At 33.9% G+C, this 16670-nt stretch overlaps 2 protein-coding genes and 1 pseudogene across 14 annotated transcripts; 1 reads left to right on the top strand and 2 right to left on the bottom strand.

The window, feature by feature from the left end:
* Nucleotides 1-400: 400 nt before the first annotated feature.
* On the bottom strand, nucleotides 401-838 carry LOC147385650 (zinc finger protein ZAT7-like). Its single transcript, XM_086423177.1, has one exon. It carries the CDS (start codon nucleotides 836-838, stop codon nucleotides 401-403), a length of 438 nt encoding a protein of 145 aa, XP_086279303.1.
* Nucleotides 839-5961: 5123 nt separating this feature from the next.
* LOC147385648 (glycine-rich RNA-binding protein 4, mitochondrial-like) lies at nucleotides 5962-14087 on the bottom strand. 13 transcript variants are annotated; one of them, XM_086422398.1, is made up of 7 exons: nucleotides 13931-14086; nucleotides 9194-9248; nucleotides 8085-8129; nucleotides 7913-8016; nucleotides 6546-6614; nucleotides 6344-6450; nucleotides 5962-6240 (listed from the first exon to the last, which is right to left on the bottom strand). In XM_086422398.1, the coding sequence occupies exons 4-7, from the start codon at nucleotides 8004-8006 to the stop codon at nucleotides 6169-6171; spliced, it is 342 nt and encodes a 113-aa protein (XP_086278524.1). In that variant the 5' UTR covers nucleotides 8007-8016; nucleotides 8085-8129; nucleotides 9194-9248; nucleotides 13931-14086; the 3' UTR covers nucleotides 5962-6168. The 13 variants fall into 13 exon arrangements, with proteins under 13 accessions (XP_086278524.1, XP_086278517.1, XP_086278519.1 ...); XM_086422391.1 differs by adding an exon at nucleotides 13474-13742 and having other exon boundaries at nucleotides 7913-8129; nucleotides 13931-14084; XM_086422393.1 differs by lacking the exon at nucleotides 13931-14086 and adding an exon at nucleotides 13474-13924.
* LOC147385649 (histone H2A pseudogene) lies at nucleotides 10715-11262 on the top strand (annotated as a pseudogene).
* Nucleotides 14088-16670: the final 2583 nt, after the last annotated feature.

The raw sequence follows: 16670 nt of genomic DNA, 5'->3' as shown, positions 1-16670 counted from the left end.
CACGATGTTTGGTACAATGATTTGGTCCAGTGCTCAGTCTGCACTACACGATATCAATAGTGTTTATTATTTCAGTGATGACTTGAGGGTTTGTACTGTATGGAGCCTTCAATAAAAATGCATAATTAAGATAGTTTCAAATTAAAACACAGTAATATGGGACTCGGGAAAAAAATCAACAATCCAAATTTAACCACAAAAATAGAAGTGAAAGAAAAAAAGTCACCAAAATGAAGAAAAAAATGCAAGAAAACAAGACAAGATTATATGTTCAGATATAATAATAATAATAAAGACTTCTCGGGACTTCTCTATAGTCCAACCAAGTTAAGAAAGGCTTCTCATCTCAACCCTTCATTAGACACCATTAATCAATTAAGAAGAGATCTTTTCTAAAGAGCTACCTGGTTCCAATCCGTAACTCCAAATCATGCTCCCACTCAAGATTAGAATTCTCCAAAGAATTAATCATAGGCGGAGTAACCTTCTCTAAAGAGTCATTTTCATTATGAAACTCCAAATCATTCTCCACAGGAATCGAATTCAAATCAAAACACAAAATCCTTGTACTATTTGATTTCTCTATCGATGGGACTTGTCTAGTAGATAAATTTTCACTCCTATGCCGTCTCATATGACCACCCAATGCTTGTCCGGTCAGAAACTCTATACCACAAATTGAACACTTATGTAAACCTTGTATCTGATTAGGTTGATGTGAGTCTCCTTCAATCAATCTTGTCTTCCCGTGACCTGATCGATGACCTCCAAGTGCTTGGAACGATGGAAACTTTCGATTACATGTCTTACATTCGAAGAGATGAGTAACAGATTCCATCTCCTTTGTTTCACTATGAGAAGATAACAACATTGCCAAGCTCTTTCTCTCTCTTCCTTTGTTTTTCTTCATCCAAATCTTCTTCTTTTTATAACTGTAGATGGTGTTTTTCTATACGGCACAACTTAAAAATGTTTTCAGATAAAGTTAAGGTGGACTATAGTTTATACTTTATAGGTTAGTTTTTTTTTTTTAATGATCACTCCTAGTTCGATGCTTAAAAGTGTTCCATCCAATAAAATAATGACACGTGTATCTATAATTGTATATTAACAAAGGAAAACCATTGTGCAGATTTCTTAAATACAAGTGGCAGGATTATATTGGCGTCGGATGCTTTTTTTTTCGGTCCAACGGCTTTTGCACATTTTATAATAAGCTGGCAAGTAAATGAGACTTCTAATTGAAATTGCTCATTTGAAAAGTCTCTTTCTTGCACGTTAAGGAGTCGAGTTGGCTTTTCGGTAAATTTAAAAGATCAAGTGAGATTTCCCTGCAACTTCCGAGTGATTGAAGATCTTCCTATTTTTCCAGATCAAGTGGCATGTCCATAGATGCATTTTACTCGTATCTCGAAGAAATGCATCTACCGTGTACCGCTGAGGTCACTCTAGCACGACTCTATTCTCTTAGGAAAATGATAAAGTGACGTCATTTCACACTGTGCTGATGTGAAAAGCATCTGTGACAGTGCAATGTGAAACGCAGTGTGTAATTTAGTCAATTAAGCAGTTTGTGTTTAACACGGATGAAACTGTTAATCACTTGTTCACTTTGTGTTTTAGATTTAGTAGAATTTACTTAGATCTAAGTAGCTCGACCTTTTAAGTTTCTAAAAAATCAATCTTATCAACAACAATCACGCATCTACGTGGACCTCAATGTTTAATTTCGAGTGCTGATTTTGTAACTCAACCTGATAGGGTAACTCAAAAACGCACTGATGTGGCTGGTGCAAGAATAATAGATTTTTCTAGGACTACAACCTGGACGGATTGGAGAGTTAACCCAAGTTGTAGAACTCTCAACTTGACCATCATATTAGAGTTTATTAATCCAAACTCAACCTGAGATTGAAGTTCTAAAATTGGGTTGAACTCAAGTTAACTCAAGTAGGCAATTTTGGGTGGATTGAGCAAGTTCGGTTCATTAAACAAGCCTAATTTCATTTTTCAAGTTACCCAATTTTTTGGACAAAATGAACTCATTTTTACCTCTTCAAAATTTATGCCAAAAAGACTCATCTTCAAAAATATGTAAAATATTATATTTAAACATATATAGCAATAAATTTAAAAATAGAAAGAAAACTATATTTTTTTTAAAATAAATAAGAATATTGATATTGAAATATATATCATCGAGTTCGGGTTGAGTTGGGTTGCTCAAAACCTCAACCTGAATTCAATTCAGGTCGAGATTTCCTATCCCAGGCCCAATTCATTTTTCATATAATCCATCCTAGGCTCGCCCATCAATCGGGTTGAGTTCGGGTTAGCCCCCAAGTTGCAGTCCTAGATTTTTTTCCCTTTGAGATGCTCAATTGCACATATTTTATGGGGATGTACAGCTGTATATCCCAAGGGGAAAATTTTACAATTCTTGCAAGGTACACGTCAGTTGAGTTTTTGAGTTACTATGCTAGGTTGAGTTACAAAATCATTACACTTTAATTTTAGGATGATTAGACATATCCCCAGCTTTTAGTGAATATTAGAGAGACGAGTTGTGGTGGAGTAACATTGAAATTGACGTCATTTTGAAGTGTGAAATGAGGAATCTCGAGTTCACTCCAGCACGACTCCATTAGAGATATCGTTGTCGTTGTGTTTTGAAACTGATAACATTCATTATCTCACGAAAAGATCCAAATGCCCTCGTCTTTAACCCCTAGTAAAAAAAAAAATTTAATTTTTATTCTCAAAACAAATCATCTTCAACCTCTTTAGATGAAATTTTTACCCCTCATTAATCTTAATATCATATCTACTTCAATCATCAAGTCTCAAAAGAAAAATAGGACTTTTGTATAAGTCTAAATCGATGGAATTTTGGATTACCATAGAAGCCATTGAAGAACTTGAAGATGCCATTTTTTTTTTTTAATATTAGGGGGGAGGAAGGAATAAGATAAGTTGGATAAGTAGAAAATGATAGAATTTTGGGTGAAAAAAATCTATAAAAAAAAAATGTCAAAGACGTTGAGTTGAAAAGCTTGAAGATGGCCTATTTTTTTGGAAGCAAAATCAAACGTTTTTTTGGTTAAAGATAAAAGACGGGCATTTTAAGTGTTTTTACCACTGTTCTTTTTGAGAAAACTTTGATCTAGTAATTCTTCCAACTTGTAAAATATAATTTTATATAATTAATAAATAATAACAACAACTAAACCAAACCAGCTGTTGTCGTGGGTTGTTAGACTTACGTGTACTTAAGGAAACAATAAAACTCTTTAAATGGATAGGTTGCTTTAGATTCTCATATATCATAGATAACAGTTTTGTGTAGAGTCTTTACTTATTATCATTTTATTGTTAGATGGCTCTATCTTTTAGTGTTCATTAACCAAGCTCAACATGAGATTGAGCTTCTAAAATCGGGTTAAGGTCAATTTAATCCAAGTTAAGCAATGTTGGGTGGGTTGAGCAATTTCGACTCATTGAACAAGCCTAATTTCATTTTTAGCAAGTTTGGGTCGAGATTTCATAGCCCAGGCCCAATTCACTTTTCATATAATCCAGCCTAGGCTCGCCCATCAATAAATTTGAGTTCAGGTTAGCCCCCAAGTTGTAGTCTTAGTTTTTTTCCCTTCAAGATACACAACTACATATATTTTATGGGGATGTACAGTTGTATATCCCAAGGAGAAAAATTTACAGTTCTTGCAAGGTACACACGTCAATTGAGTTTTTGAGTTACTCTCTTAGGTTGAGTTACAAAATCATTACACTTTAATTTTAGGATGATTAGACATGTCCCCAACTTTTAGTGAATATTAGAGAGACGAGTCGTGCTGGAGTAACATTGAAATTGACATCGTTTTGAAGTGTGAAATGATGAATCTTGAGTTCACTCCAGCACGACTCCATTAGAGATACCGTTGTGTTTTGAAGCTGATAACATGCATTATCTAGTGAAAAGATCCAAATGCCCTCGTCTTTAACCGCTAGTTAAAAAAAACTTCTAATTTTTATTCTCAAAACAAATCATCTTCAACATCTTTAAATGAAATTTTTACCCCTCATCTTTAATCTTAGTATCATATCTACTTCAATCATCAAGTCTCAAAGAAAGATAGGACTCTTGTGGAAGTCTAAATTGATGGAATTTTGGATTACAATTGAAGAACTTAAAGATGACATTTTTTTTTATTTTTTATTTTGATTGTGTGTGTGTGGTGGGAGGTGGGGGAGGGAATAAAATAAGATATTTGGATAAATAGAAAACGATAAAATTTTAGTTGAAAAAATCTAAGGTTTTCTACAAACTGTTAATTCAATTATGAAAATGATGATTAAAAAATATGACAAAGAAGTTGAGTTAAAAAGCTTGAAGATGACCTATTTTTTTGAAAGCAAAATAAATTATTTTTTTGGTTAGAGAATAAAGACGGGTATTTAAGTGTTTTTACCATTGTTCTTTTTTAGAAAACTTTGATCCGGTAATTCTTCAAACTTGTAAATTATAATTTTATATAATTAACAATAATAACAACAACTAAACCAAACCAGCTGTTGTCGTGGGGTGTTAGATTTAGGTGTACTTAGAGGAAACAATAAAACTCTTTAAATGGATAGATAGATTGCTTTAGATTCTCATATGTCATAGATAACAGGTCCACTTGATTTGTATGAAGTTTTGTGTAGAGTGTTTATTTATTATCATTTTATTGTTAGATGGCTCTATCTTTTATTTTTATTTTATTTTTGAGGATTTGCGTCACATTTCGTGTTTAATATTTTGATAGACTTTGGGGGGGGAATAAAGCGTTTACACCATAGTCAACTTTGAGTGACGTGAAGATAAAGATACAAATAGAGTATGAGAATATCTTGTAGGCTTGATGTTGATAAGATAATACCGACAAATACATACAGATCCTCTACTCCACTCAATCTAAATCTTAGAAAATTACCCTTTTCCGTTAATATCATCTTCATCACTTTTATGAGAGATTCAACCACACAACAATAAAGTCAAGAAATTGAGTTCATCTGTTATCCTTTTTTTTTTTTTTTTTTTTTTTTTTTTTAAACTTTCATCCCTGTACTTTCTTTAATCTTCCCCTCAATATGTCCAAATCCCTGTTCTAATTTTATCTTTTCAAATATTTCAACTCATCTATCTCAACATCCTCCTCTCTATTATATTCAATTTATTAAAATCGTGCTTCTTAATCAAGCAATATTCAGCTAAAGCATAATTGATTTAACTATTGTCTTATTAAACTTGTTCATCAAGTCATGCGTGTGTTACTAAATCAACTCTTGAGTAATCTGTAACCTCACTAAACCAAACATAAAAAAGTCTTTTAGTAATAGAATGAATATCCACCTGGCATACTTATGACTCCCTTGACATGATATGTTCAGGAGCCGTAGATCTGCACTCTTCAGAATACACAACTGCACTTTTTTAAGGGAAAGTGCAGTCGTGTATCTCAAGTAATAAAAATTCACAATTCCCAAAAAATTGCAGTTGTGTATCTCAAGAAGTACAAATCTACGATTCCCGAGAGCAGATTGAGAATGCTATGTGGGGTAGTCAGATCATCACGAAACTTAGTGATTGCCTCGCCCGGGTACAAGCAATACCCCCACACACCATATGGGATAAATCCCTGTGAGGTGGGACTTGAAATCAAGACATCTCCTTTTCTTTTTTTTGAAAGGAGGCAATAGCCACTAGGCCTATACATAAGATATGCTAATTAATGAATAAAAACTATTTTTTATTGCTTTGATACCAATGTTTTGATTCCGTATCGGTTTTTTAAAAACAGCACACATAAGATGTAATTGCCAAGTTTGGTGAAGCTCATAGCTTATCATACACTTCAAAAAAAAAAAAAAAAAGGCAAATATGCAAGAAATATAGTTGAAAATGAAAACTAGCTACACCAATTTCATTCTAAGATTTTGTTCTTAGCCATTGAAAGAAATATTGTAAATCAAATAGTTAGGGTAATCCCAAGTGATTGAATACTTGACTCAAAAGATTTCTTGGTTGGAACCATCACATGCCGGGACTTAATCATAGCAAACTACGTTCTCACAAGAAGCAAACCACATTGGTAGAAGAGAAGGTTAACAGAAGCCACATTGAAGTACTCATTGTTTGCTTGCATCAGAGCTCCTCGTATCATTGTTTGTTTGCATAATGTACACGAATGCTTCTGCCATCTAATACCTCAAACAAAACAAGAATCCAAAATTCAACAAAAGCCCGCAAGTAGTATTTAATGGGACTCAGATTTAACAAATAAATGAGATCTGAATTTTTTACCTGACCATCAGTTTTTTGTAGAGCTGTACTGGCTGAACTTTCTGAAGTAAACTTCACAAACCCAAAACCTTTTGATTTTGCACTCACGTGATCACATATAACTTTAACTGCCGGATGTAAAACAATTGGTTCTCCTTAAAAATCTTTCATTATCATTTAGAACTCAAATGAAACTGAAAATCTTTAGAACTCGCCACAATACCTTCTATGATTTCACAGTGTTGCACAAAAGCATCCTTAAGGACACTTTCATTGGTATCATATGAAAGGCCTGCAATTCATGACAACTGGGCCTGAGATTATGAAAAAAAGTAGTGGAAATTTGGAAGAAGATACTTTGCCCAAAATGTTAATGGAACAAGGATGTGCTGACACGCTTATGTGATGGTATATTTTTTCCATCTTAATTAAACTATGAACACGACGTGCCAGTTTAAAGAAGTCTGCCATGTCACTCATGTGTCAACATTCTATTGCAAACAGTAGAGGGCAGGTGCATTCCATCCTCCCTACTTTACTAAGTTCTTAACCACAAAGATGACTAAGACATGACACATGTGTATTAACTTGTCTGATTTTGGTCTTCTCTAAGACAGTCTCTTGAGATGCCAAATCGGCATGTATTATTTCCAAGAAAGTGTTGGTTATTGTATTGACCTTAAAAAAAATGATGAACGTAACAAAGCTTTAAAAAAAAAATCAGTCCTATGGTCAATGCGAAGAAGGATCTGCCATAGAATTTTGTTGTTCCTGTCACAAAAATTTCCCCATGCAAATTAAATGTTCCAATCATCCTAAATAGGATAACTCAATCAAGTTAACCCTTTCTCAATCTTGTTGACATATTGATACATTCCAGCAATTATGGACAAGACTCCCCGGTATGAATCAAATAAGGAAATCCCTTCATTAATTAGGAGTCTTTTTTTCCTTTTGAGATTCCTTTCCTAAACAAATAAGATCAAATTTTAAGCAAGCCAAGAGGCGCAATTGAAAAGTGCAGATATAGGGATGCATACTTAGTTTGCCCTTGAAATATATGTCAATCAATGCCCCAAGATCTACACTAGATTAATCCTAGCATCGAGATATGCCCTTTTTAGGTGAAATACTATTTTATGCCCCCACAACATACTTATATCCTAATATACAAATCTATATCCATCAATCATTATTTTTGTGTACAAATCATAGCATGCACCTGGGTCTAAAGCATTTATTCTAACGCCGTAGCAGCAAAACAAGGGGCTGGTGAATAGTGATAGTGAGTGTGTGTGTGTGTGTGTGTGTGTGTGTGTGTGTGTGAGAGAGAGAGAGAGAGAGAGAGAGAGAGAGAGAGAGAGATTAGGACCACCCACAAACAACTTGCTGTGAGCTCGTCGAGCAATCAGCCATCTTGCTGGAGGGAATAACAGAGAAATCTATATCCATCAATTTATATTTTTGTGTACAAATCATAGCATGCACCTGGGTCTAAAGCATTTATTCTAACATCGTAGCAGCAAAACAAGGGGCTGGTGAAGAGTGTATTTCTAGTTGTGTGTGTGTGTGTGAGAGAGAGATTAGTACCACCCACAAACAATTTGCTGTGAGCTCGTCGAGCAATCAGCCATCTTGCTGGAGGGAATAACAGAGAAATTCTTCTAGAACTCAACCACTGCATTCCGTCTAACCTGAACCACCACCTGAATCATATTTATATTCAGATTTGATGAAAAGAGAAACGGGCGAGAACCCAGACCTGGTGCCTGTTATCAAATGCCCAACAGGAACCCTGCTTGAAATTCTGGGGAAAAAATAAAAATCATAAAAAAGTAAGGAATACAAAGTGGCTAATACTTCTATAAACTGTACTTCCAACCTGGGAATTGAGAAGCATGGAATTTCTAGTTTAATAGGGGGCGACATGCGCATTCAAATCATGGCTTTAAATCTCGTCCGAGACAGAGACGACTCATCCGATATGAGTCGGTATCATCCACCAATGAGACAGATAGACAAGTCAAACATATCGGACAAGATTTAAAACCATGGTTCATTTATATCATTGTTGAACAAGACAACTCGAACGTATCTGAAAACTCGTCCGAGACGACTTGGTCTCGTTCATGGACAAGACCAAACATCAAAACAAGTTTTAAATCCATGATTCAAATAAGTAACTAAAGAAGAAAGCTGTAACTAAGCCTAAGAACATAATATTGGGTAATGTAAAACCCATGAACGGTAAAAAAAAAAAATAATAATAATTTAAGCCAGGTAAAGGTAACAATATAAACAAATAGAACACAAAAGAGAAACTAGCCTTTGGATGGTTATACATGAAATTTGTTGTTGTGTGCTTCAAATTCCAACACATAAAAGTCCTCAAAAAATTCTAAGATTGAGTTTTAAAAAAAATGCTCTCATATGATATAGAGAAACATGGGTATTGATATTTGCCATAATTTTCCACTAACAAAATTAAGAAATCGATTCACAGTTGTACTCCATAAAGCTTGAGTTCTCAAGTCAGTTACAATTTCCATACTAAATTCTAGAAATTTAAATCCCAGAAACCACACCCACATACTTATTACCACCCCCAACTTTTACTTATTTATCTCCCAAAATCTTTTTTTGTCTAGGGTTTCGACCCACCATCGCATCTCTATCTCTTACAAATACAAAGAAAAATCAACTTGAAACCCATCTAGAGATTTTGTTCTTAATGATGGTGAGGTTGAATTTCTCTAAATTATAGACTTGAGATTTTTAAGTGAAAAATCAATCTCAAATTTTAAAATAAATAAATCAAATTAGGGAAAATCTCATTCTATTATTAGTAGAAGAAGATAAAGCAGAACTCACCAAATGAGATATGCCCTCAAAAGATTGAGAAGTAGTTGCGGCTGAACGATCGTTTCTACACAGTTCGGAAAAGGGGGTGAACGAGGAAAAAAAAAAAGTGGGTGCATAGAGTGGACGCCTTACTTATAAACCAAAAGACTGAGAAAGAATGTGTCAATAACGTGCTTTAATTACAGCCATTCGATTCAAATCTGTTTAGTGGCACTGGAAATTTCACTTTGATAGACAACATTAATATCAAAAGATTGATAGATGTGAGCATTATGACTGATTCTTTCAAAGAGATCTCAAAAACATAACATCAAAGAGTACAATTTATCAAAATTTCTCGCTACAACATTCATAAGCAACAGGAGAACCTCCAAAAACATATACAAAAGGAGATAGAAAAAAGAACAAACTAGATCTAGCTTTCAGATTGAAAATTAAAGTCTTCAAACCCTCGTACACCCTTTTCTCTATCTCTCAAAATCTCATAACATTATTATTTATAGGATTTTTGAAAAAAAAGTTTATCTTGACTATTGGATTAAATACTAGCCAACTCCTAAGATAAAAGACACCAATAAATAATAAATAAATAACAATGCTCATTAACATTAATATTAAATAAAAATGTTGTAACATACATATCTTTGATGTGAATATTTTTTCACCAAAATATGGAGATATGAGAAACTTACGTTCCTATCAACTCTTAAAGAAGAGAATCATTCTCTCCATGGGATCCATGGCATTATGAATAATAGTCTCCATAAAAAGACATAATTCCTATCATTAAAACATGCATTACCCAATGCATCCTCATAATGGTTAGGATGCTTAGCAATGATATTCACCATCTATTTAAAGTGACACAATCGATCGGATGACTAATGGAAGAACACATGATCTCGACCATTAGACTGTGAAATCTATTGGTTGGGATTTATACATATCTCGAGAAACTAATAATAAATAAAACAAACTGCTATTTGCAACCAATTTTTACTTACATATTACCTCAATTTCTTAAATTATTTCACACCTTAATTAAAGACATTATAAAAGTTTGGTTCAAGTTATCATCTCAACACTAGAAAGCATTATAACACATTCAAATAGAAAAAGAAGAGTAGAGAGATTTATTAGCACTCCAACATTTACCTATTCTCAATCATTGATTTTTTTAATGAGTAAAACTTAGGGTGCCAATATCAAATATCTAAATAAAACCTAACCATTTCATTAAACTACGTCACATTTTCACTTTTCCCGCATGGTTTATTCAAAACATTATCGCACACTCTATTAGTCTATTCGAGTCCACACGGATCGAAGTCCGAGAGTTCCAAAACCGTTGATTAGAATCAAGATCCAAGGGCCAATATACATTCTCTCCTGAATCGAAGTTCTAGCCACAAACCTATATATAAAGTCCCAAGCCCACAATCATCTCAAAACCTCACTCCCATCTCAAGTGCAAGTCTTCCAATTTTCTCTTGTAATCTGTAGTAGTTTTTTAAACCAAAGAAGTTAAAGATGGAGACGACTAGAAAGGTGAAGATGGGTGTTGCAGGAAGGAAAGGAGGTGATCCAAAGAAGAAATTGGTTTCCCGGTCCGTCAAGGCCAGTCTACAATTCCCGATCGGAAGGATTGGAAGGTATTTAAAGAAGGGACAATACTGTCAGTGGCTCAGTTCAGGTGCTCCGATTTATTTAGCTGCAGTTCTCGAGTATCTAGTAGCTGAGGTACTCTTTCTTTCTCCCTCTTTTTTTCTATTGGTTTCGTTAGATTTTTTTTCTGCAATTTAGGCTTCTTTTATGCGGAATTAATCTAAGTTTGGTAAATCTAGGTTTTGGAATTGGCGGGAAATGCAACTAGAGACAACAAGAAGAACAGAATTATACCAAGACACGTTCTTTTGAACGATGAGGAGCTTGGAAAGCTTCTTGCACAGGTGACCATTGCACATGGAGGTGTTCTTCCCAACATCAACCCAGTTCTCTTGCCCAAGAAATCAAACAAAGTCGCTAAGGAACCTAAATCTCATTCCAAGGCCACTAAGTCTCCAAACAAGGCAACTTGAATTTTCAATCTGAAAGCTAGATCTAGTTTATTCTTCTTTCTATCTCCTGTTGTTTATGAATGTTGTAGCGGGAAATTTTGATAAGTAGTACTCTTTAATGTTATTGTTTTTTAGATCTGTTTGAATGAATCGGTCATGATGTTCACGTCTATCAATCTTTTGATATTAATGTTGTCTATCAAAGTGAAATCTCCAATGCCACTAAACATATTCCAATCGAACGGTTGAAATTAAAGCACGTTATATGATTGGGCATCATTTGACACATTCTTTCTCAATCTTTTGATTTATAAGTAAGGCATCGACTCTATGCACCCACTTTTTTTTCCCCGTTCACCCCTTTTTCCAAACTGTGTAGAAACAGTCGTTCAGCCACAACTGCTTCTCAATCTTTTGAGGGTGTATATCATTTGGTGAATTCTGCTTTATCTTCTTCTACCAATAATAAAATGAGATTTTCCCTAATTTTATTTATTTATTTATTTTCAAATTTGAGATTGATTTTTCACTTAAAAATCTTTAGTCTATAATTTAGAGAAATTAAACCTCACCATCATTAAGAACAAAATCTCTAGACGGGTGCGATGGTGGGTCAAAACCCTAGACAAAAAAAGATTTTGAGAGATAAATAAGTAAAAGTTGGGGGTGGTAATAGGTATGTGGGTGTGATTTCTGAGATTTAAATTTCTAGAATTTAGTATAGAAATTGTAACTAACTTGAGAACTCAGGTTTTATGGAGTACAACTGTGAACCGATTTCTTAACTTTGTTAGTGGAAAATGATGACAAATATCAATACCCATTTGAAATGTTTGATTTCAAATGATACAAGAAGTAGAGTTGCCAAATGAGAGGTGATTGTTACTTATTCCTCAGAGATTCCTTCTGGACAGTCTTTCCTGGCATAAGTCATCCTGGCATATAATGTTAGTAAAATCGAAACCACAAATTGCTGCAGTTTGACAACCCATGCCTATAATCAATACCCTAACCAGCGGGTGCACTGGGACGATGATGAATTCCTTACTATAGACTCCTCAAAGAACCCATTAGTTAAACCTTACCAGAAGAATAACTTTAGGACTACTTGATATGGAGAAGTTTTTGGATTATCTCCACACATTGCACATAACTAGCACACCTACAACATGGTAACAGATTCTAGAATCCTCTTTGTATCTTTAAGTTAGTTGAGGAACTTTTTTGGTATGGAACCCATACATCCCCTAAGCTTCCTTTTCAGAGTATCTCAAGTCCCATCCAATAGGATGGTATTCACCTTTCACCACCACCTTCATATCATAACAACAATTTGTGGCAATATAAAATTCCCTGTCCCTTTTAATGAGGATTCTATAGAAGAAAAAAAAAAGCCCTTTAAATGGGATTCTTTCCTCTTTCCTCACTTGGATCAGAATCAAACAACATTGTTTTATTTTTCTTAGGAATAGTGAAGATGGGGTTTTGATCCCAGGTCATTACAACTCACAGACTTTACCAACTTATCTAACCTTTTACAAAAGATGGTAGATTTAAGCTAACCTTTCCAGTCACAACTGGTGACATTCCATGATTAAAATTTCAAAGTAAACTTACCTAACGAGAAATATTGATTCAACATTTACTGAAAATTGAACTTATCAAAAAAATATATATGAAATTTGAAAAATATTCCTACAATTCGAAGTTTCCCCCTCCCCCCCTTTTGGGTAAATAAGCTCAGAACAAACCACACTTTGAGAAATGGATACAACTAAAAGTAAACTCACACCTTTTTTTTTTTTTATCAATAAAGATAATTTTATTAAACTAAAAAGAGAGGAAAAAAGGGTGGTCGAGCAGACCACATCAAAAACAAAGCAGGAGAAAAACAAAACAAACAAAGGAAAACAACAGAACTCTCACGATAACGAACAAATCCTATCCCATCTAACAACGAAATCTTCAAAGAAGACCCCCGAAAAGACCTTATAAAGCTTGCTCCAAGAAAACAAGAGCTCCAAGATAGACATAACTAAACCCTCACACCTTCGAAACACCAAACCCTAGGATTCTTCACAAGTTTTCCATTGAAGTTTTCAGAAGAACATAACATGCTGTACTTAAATATATCTAAAACCCCTCTTTCTTCCACTATAAATAATATATTTAACTGTCCAAAACCCTAAGTTACAAAACAAATCCATGGAGAAAGCTTTATCTAAAACATACCATTTTCGCGTTTTTACTTCAAAGTATAAGCAACAACTTTTTCGACCACAATCAAAGTTGCTATGAGCTCTGTTCTCTGTTAGTCTCCTCGTTTTCCTCTCCACGAAGATTGAACCCAGAAAATTCTCGAGTCAAATAGTAACCTTTTCGAGTACAAACTCAAACCGTCACCGATCTTCAAGCAAACCCTACTGAAACAAGCTTGAAGATCAAGATCACCACTGTTTCTTCTTCAGCTCCCAAACATTCTCCGGTAGAAAAATCAAACCCTAGATTGTAAAATCCGTCATAATTTCTTCAAATCTGAACCGATATAAGTTGAGTTCCACTAAAGTGACTCTCGAGACGAATCAAAGAACATTTTCAAAACGCTGGACTTAATAGAGTAAACTCCTCAAAATGATGCCCTAACCCTTGTTTGAGAAAAAAAAAATCAAGAACATTCGATAATCCGTACCTTTGATACAGAAAAGTAAGTTAATCTAACGGCTCATCTCGGCTGAGAGATCAATAGAGATTTCGCTCGCGCTCCACTGGTTAAAGCCCGATGTTGATGTCGACAACAAAAAAAACCAGTATTGGTTTTTTTTTTTTTCTCACTTTCTGTTTTGGGTTTATTTATGAGGAAAGATAAGAGACTGTGTCTCACACGATAGCATTTTTATTGTACGTAATTTAATTAGAGTCGTATATCAAATATTTCACTTTGATATACAATATTTGTATCAAAAGATCAATGATTGACAGCGTGCGAGTACTGGTGTCACTTCATTTTTATGCCACGTGTCTTTTTTATTATTTTTTACCCACTAATAGTTTGGATGTGTGATCCATCCTTTCTGAATCGACACACTAAAGATCAGTTTGAATAGTGGTGGGCATCCATTGATAAGAGTATTTTCTTAAGAATGATTTCTAATAGTTGGATTTAAATTCTTTTTTAAGAAACTAGATAGTAGATAGAAGTTATAAAAGACTATGATTTTGGATATGTAAATTCACTATGGGATGGACCACATATCCATATGCTCAATGAGTCCAAAAAACAATGCCATGTGACATAAAATTAGGGTGCCACTTGAGCTTGGTTAGGAATAGGACGCCTGACTGGATCCCTACTCTTAATCGAAAACAAAATGGATAAGGCAAGATCTTACATCTTTTTTATTGGAACATATTAGAATTTTGGATCTCTATTGTACATATTGAGAACCAGAACTCAGAAAAATAAAGAATTGAAACTATTTAGAGAAAAATCTACACAGTTTTAATTTTGGTTCTGATTTCATTACTTTGAGAACTGGCAATTCATAAAAAAAAAATTGAGAAAATTTTGTGTCCACCACCCTATATACATGTGGACATATACCTAAACATTTAACTTTAAAACAATCTTAAATTGAATTAAAAAAATACACTCCACTAATGTGGAATGTGTAGAGAACCATAGATTTTTTTTTCTCTTGAGATACACAAGAAAAAAATACATGGTTTTGTACACATTCCACATTAGTTGAGTGCTTATATATATATATATATATATATATATATATATATATATATAGTCAATTTAGTATTATTCTTTAACTTTATGAGTGACTTCTACTCGTTATATTTAAGAGTTGTTCTAATCTAACTTCCTTGGACACTACGCTCCACATTGCACTAACGTAGTAATGTGCAGAGAATTATAGATTTTTTCTTGAGATACAAGATAAAAAAATCTATGGTTCTATGCACTCTGTTGAAAGAAATCAATTTATCATTTTCCTATTTTTAACACCTTTTTTTATATGGTAAGCTGGCCTTGAACCCACGACCTCAAAGTTGTTTTGCAATGTATCAAACCAACTGAGCTATGAGTCGATATTCAATACATTTGATAATTGATTCATAACCATAGTTTTTTGATCATTTTCTATTATTCAAATATAATGTCCATATAGATATTCTTTATGTCTAGCAATGTATAGTTTAAACATAAAAAATTAGTAGACCTAATAAAGTGCGCAACAAGGAATTTTCAATAGGAGAATATTGAACATTTTCTATATTTAGAAACAGCTAATTAGTGTATATATATGGTATAACACGACGTTAAGAAATAAATTTGAGCTATGTGGACACCCATTTGGTTTAATAAAAACATGCTTCGTAGAGGAACGAAATATGAAAAATAAGCAAAAAACTGATGGTTTATATACATTGTACACCACAGGAAGAAAAGAGCTGATTTAATGAGCATCAACTTTTGATAATCCCTTTTTCATTTTCAAGGAAAGGAGCTAGCCGACCTCATTGACCATTACATTGGAATTTCAATCGTCGAAGGAATCATTATTAGTCCTTAATAGCATAGTTCTTCATTTAAGGGACAATCCTAAGTGGGAAACTAGTCATTGATGCGCTTATTTTTTGTGGGTGAAAATCATATTTGATCTTTGCATATTTGTCAACTAAGGAAGGAAAAATTAAAAATCTTGAAACATTTCTTAGGTACCAATAGAATAATTCTTTAGACTTTTTCAAATAATAGAGAAATGGGAAACCTTTAAAAAATGATGGACCCCACAGCTTTCCATATCAAGTTCTTTTTTTTTTTTTTACATATAGTTAATTGGGGGAACATAAACGATTTTTTTTTTTTTTATAATGAAAGATGTGATTTTGTGGTGTATGGTTGCACATTTTCCTTGGAATTGAGGTGTGGGAGGAGGGTTTTAATCCTCCCCCCTCGGTGCATAGGATCCGCACTCATAGTATAATAAGGGAACTTCAGTTCCCATGCCAATTTTTCTTTTTCACACGAACATGTATGATTCCAAATAATGATATATATTTATCTACCAATCTTGCATTTTATTCCAAATCTTTTGGACCATTTGTTTTTTTAAAGAAATAGGTAGACAATTTTTCTCTATCTCACTGTTGTAAGAGATTGGTTGGGACTTGGGAGAGCTCTCCCATTTTGAAAGATGAGCACCAAAAGATTTACAGGGTGAAGCCATGTGCCTCAGATGAGGTTGGGACAAGTCAAAGTTCTTTCTAACTTTCTCATATGCCTTGTCCCTATCATTATTTCAATGCACCTCTTTCTTATACACTCCCTCATTTTTATTTGGTATGAGTGACCTTCAAATTCTCAGGAGTCGAGACTTTCTTTAGGGCTAATGTACTCCGAAAAGCCTGTAGTTTAT

Source organism: Akebia trifoliata, chromosome 14, assembly GCF_017979445.1.
Source record: "Akebia trifoliata isolate Shusen 1 chromosome 14, ASM1797944v1, whole genome shotgun sequence".
Taxonomy (NCBI): Eukaryota; Viridiplantae; Streptophyta; class Magnoliopsida; order Ranunculales; family Lardizabalaceae; genus Akebia; species Akebia trifoliata.
This window is presented reverse-complemented; position numbering and strand designations above follow the sequence as displayed.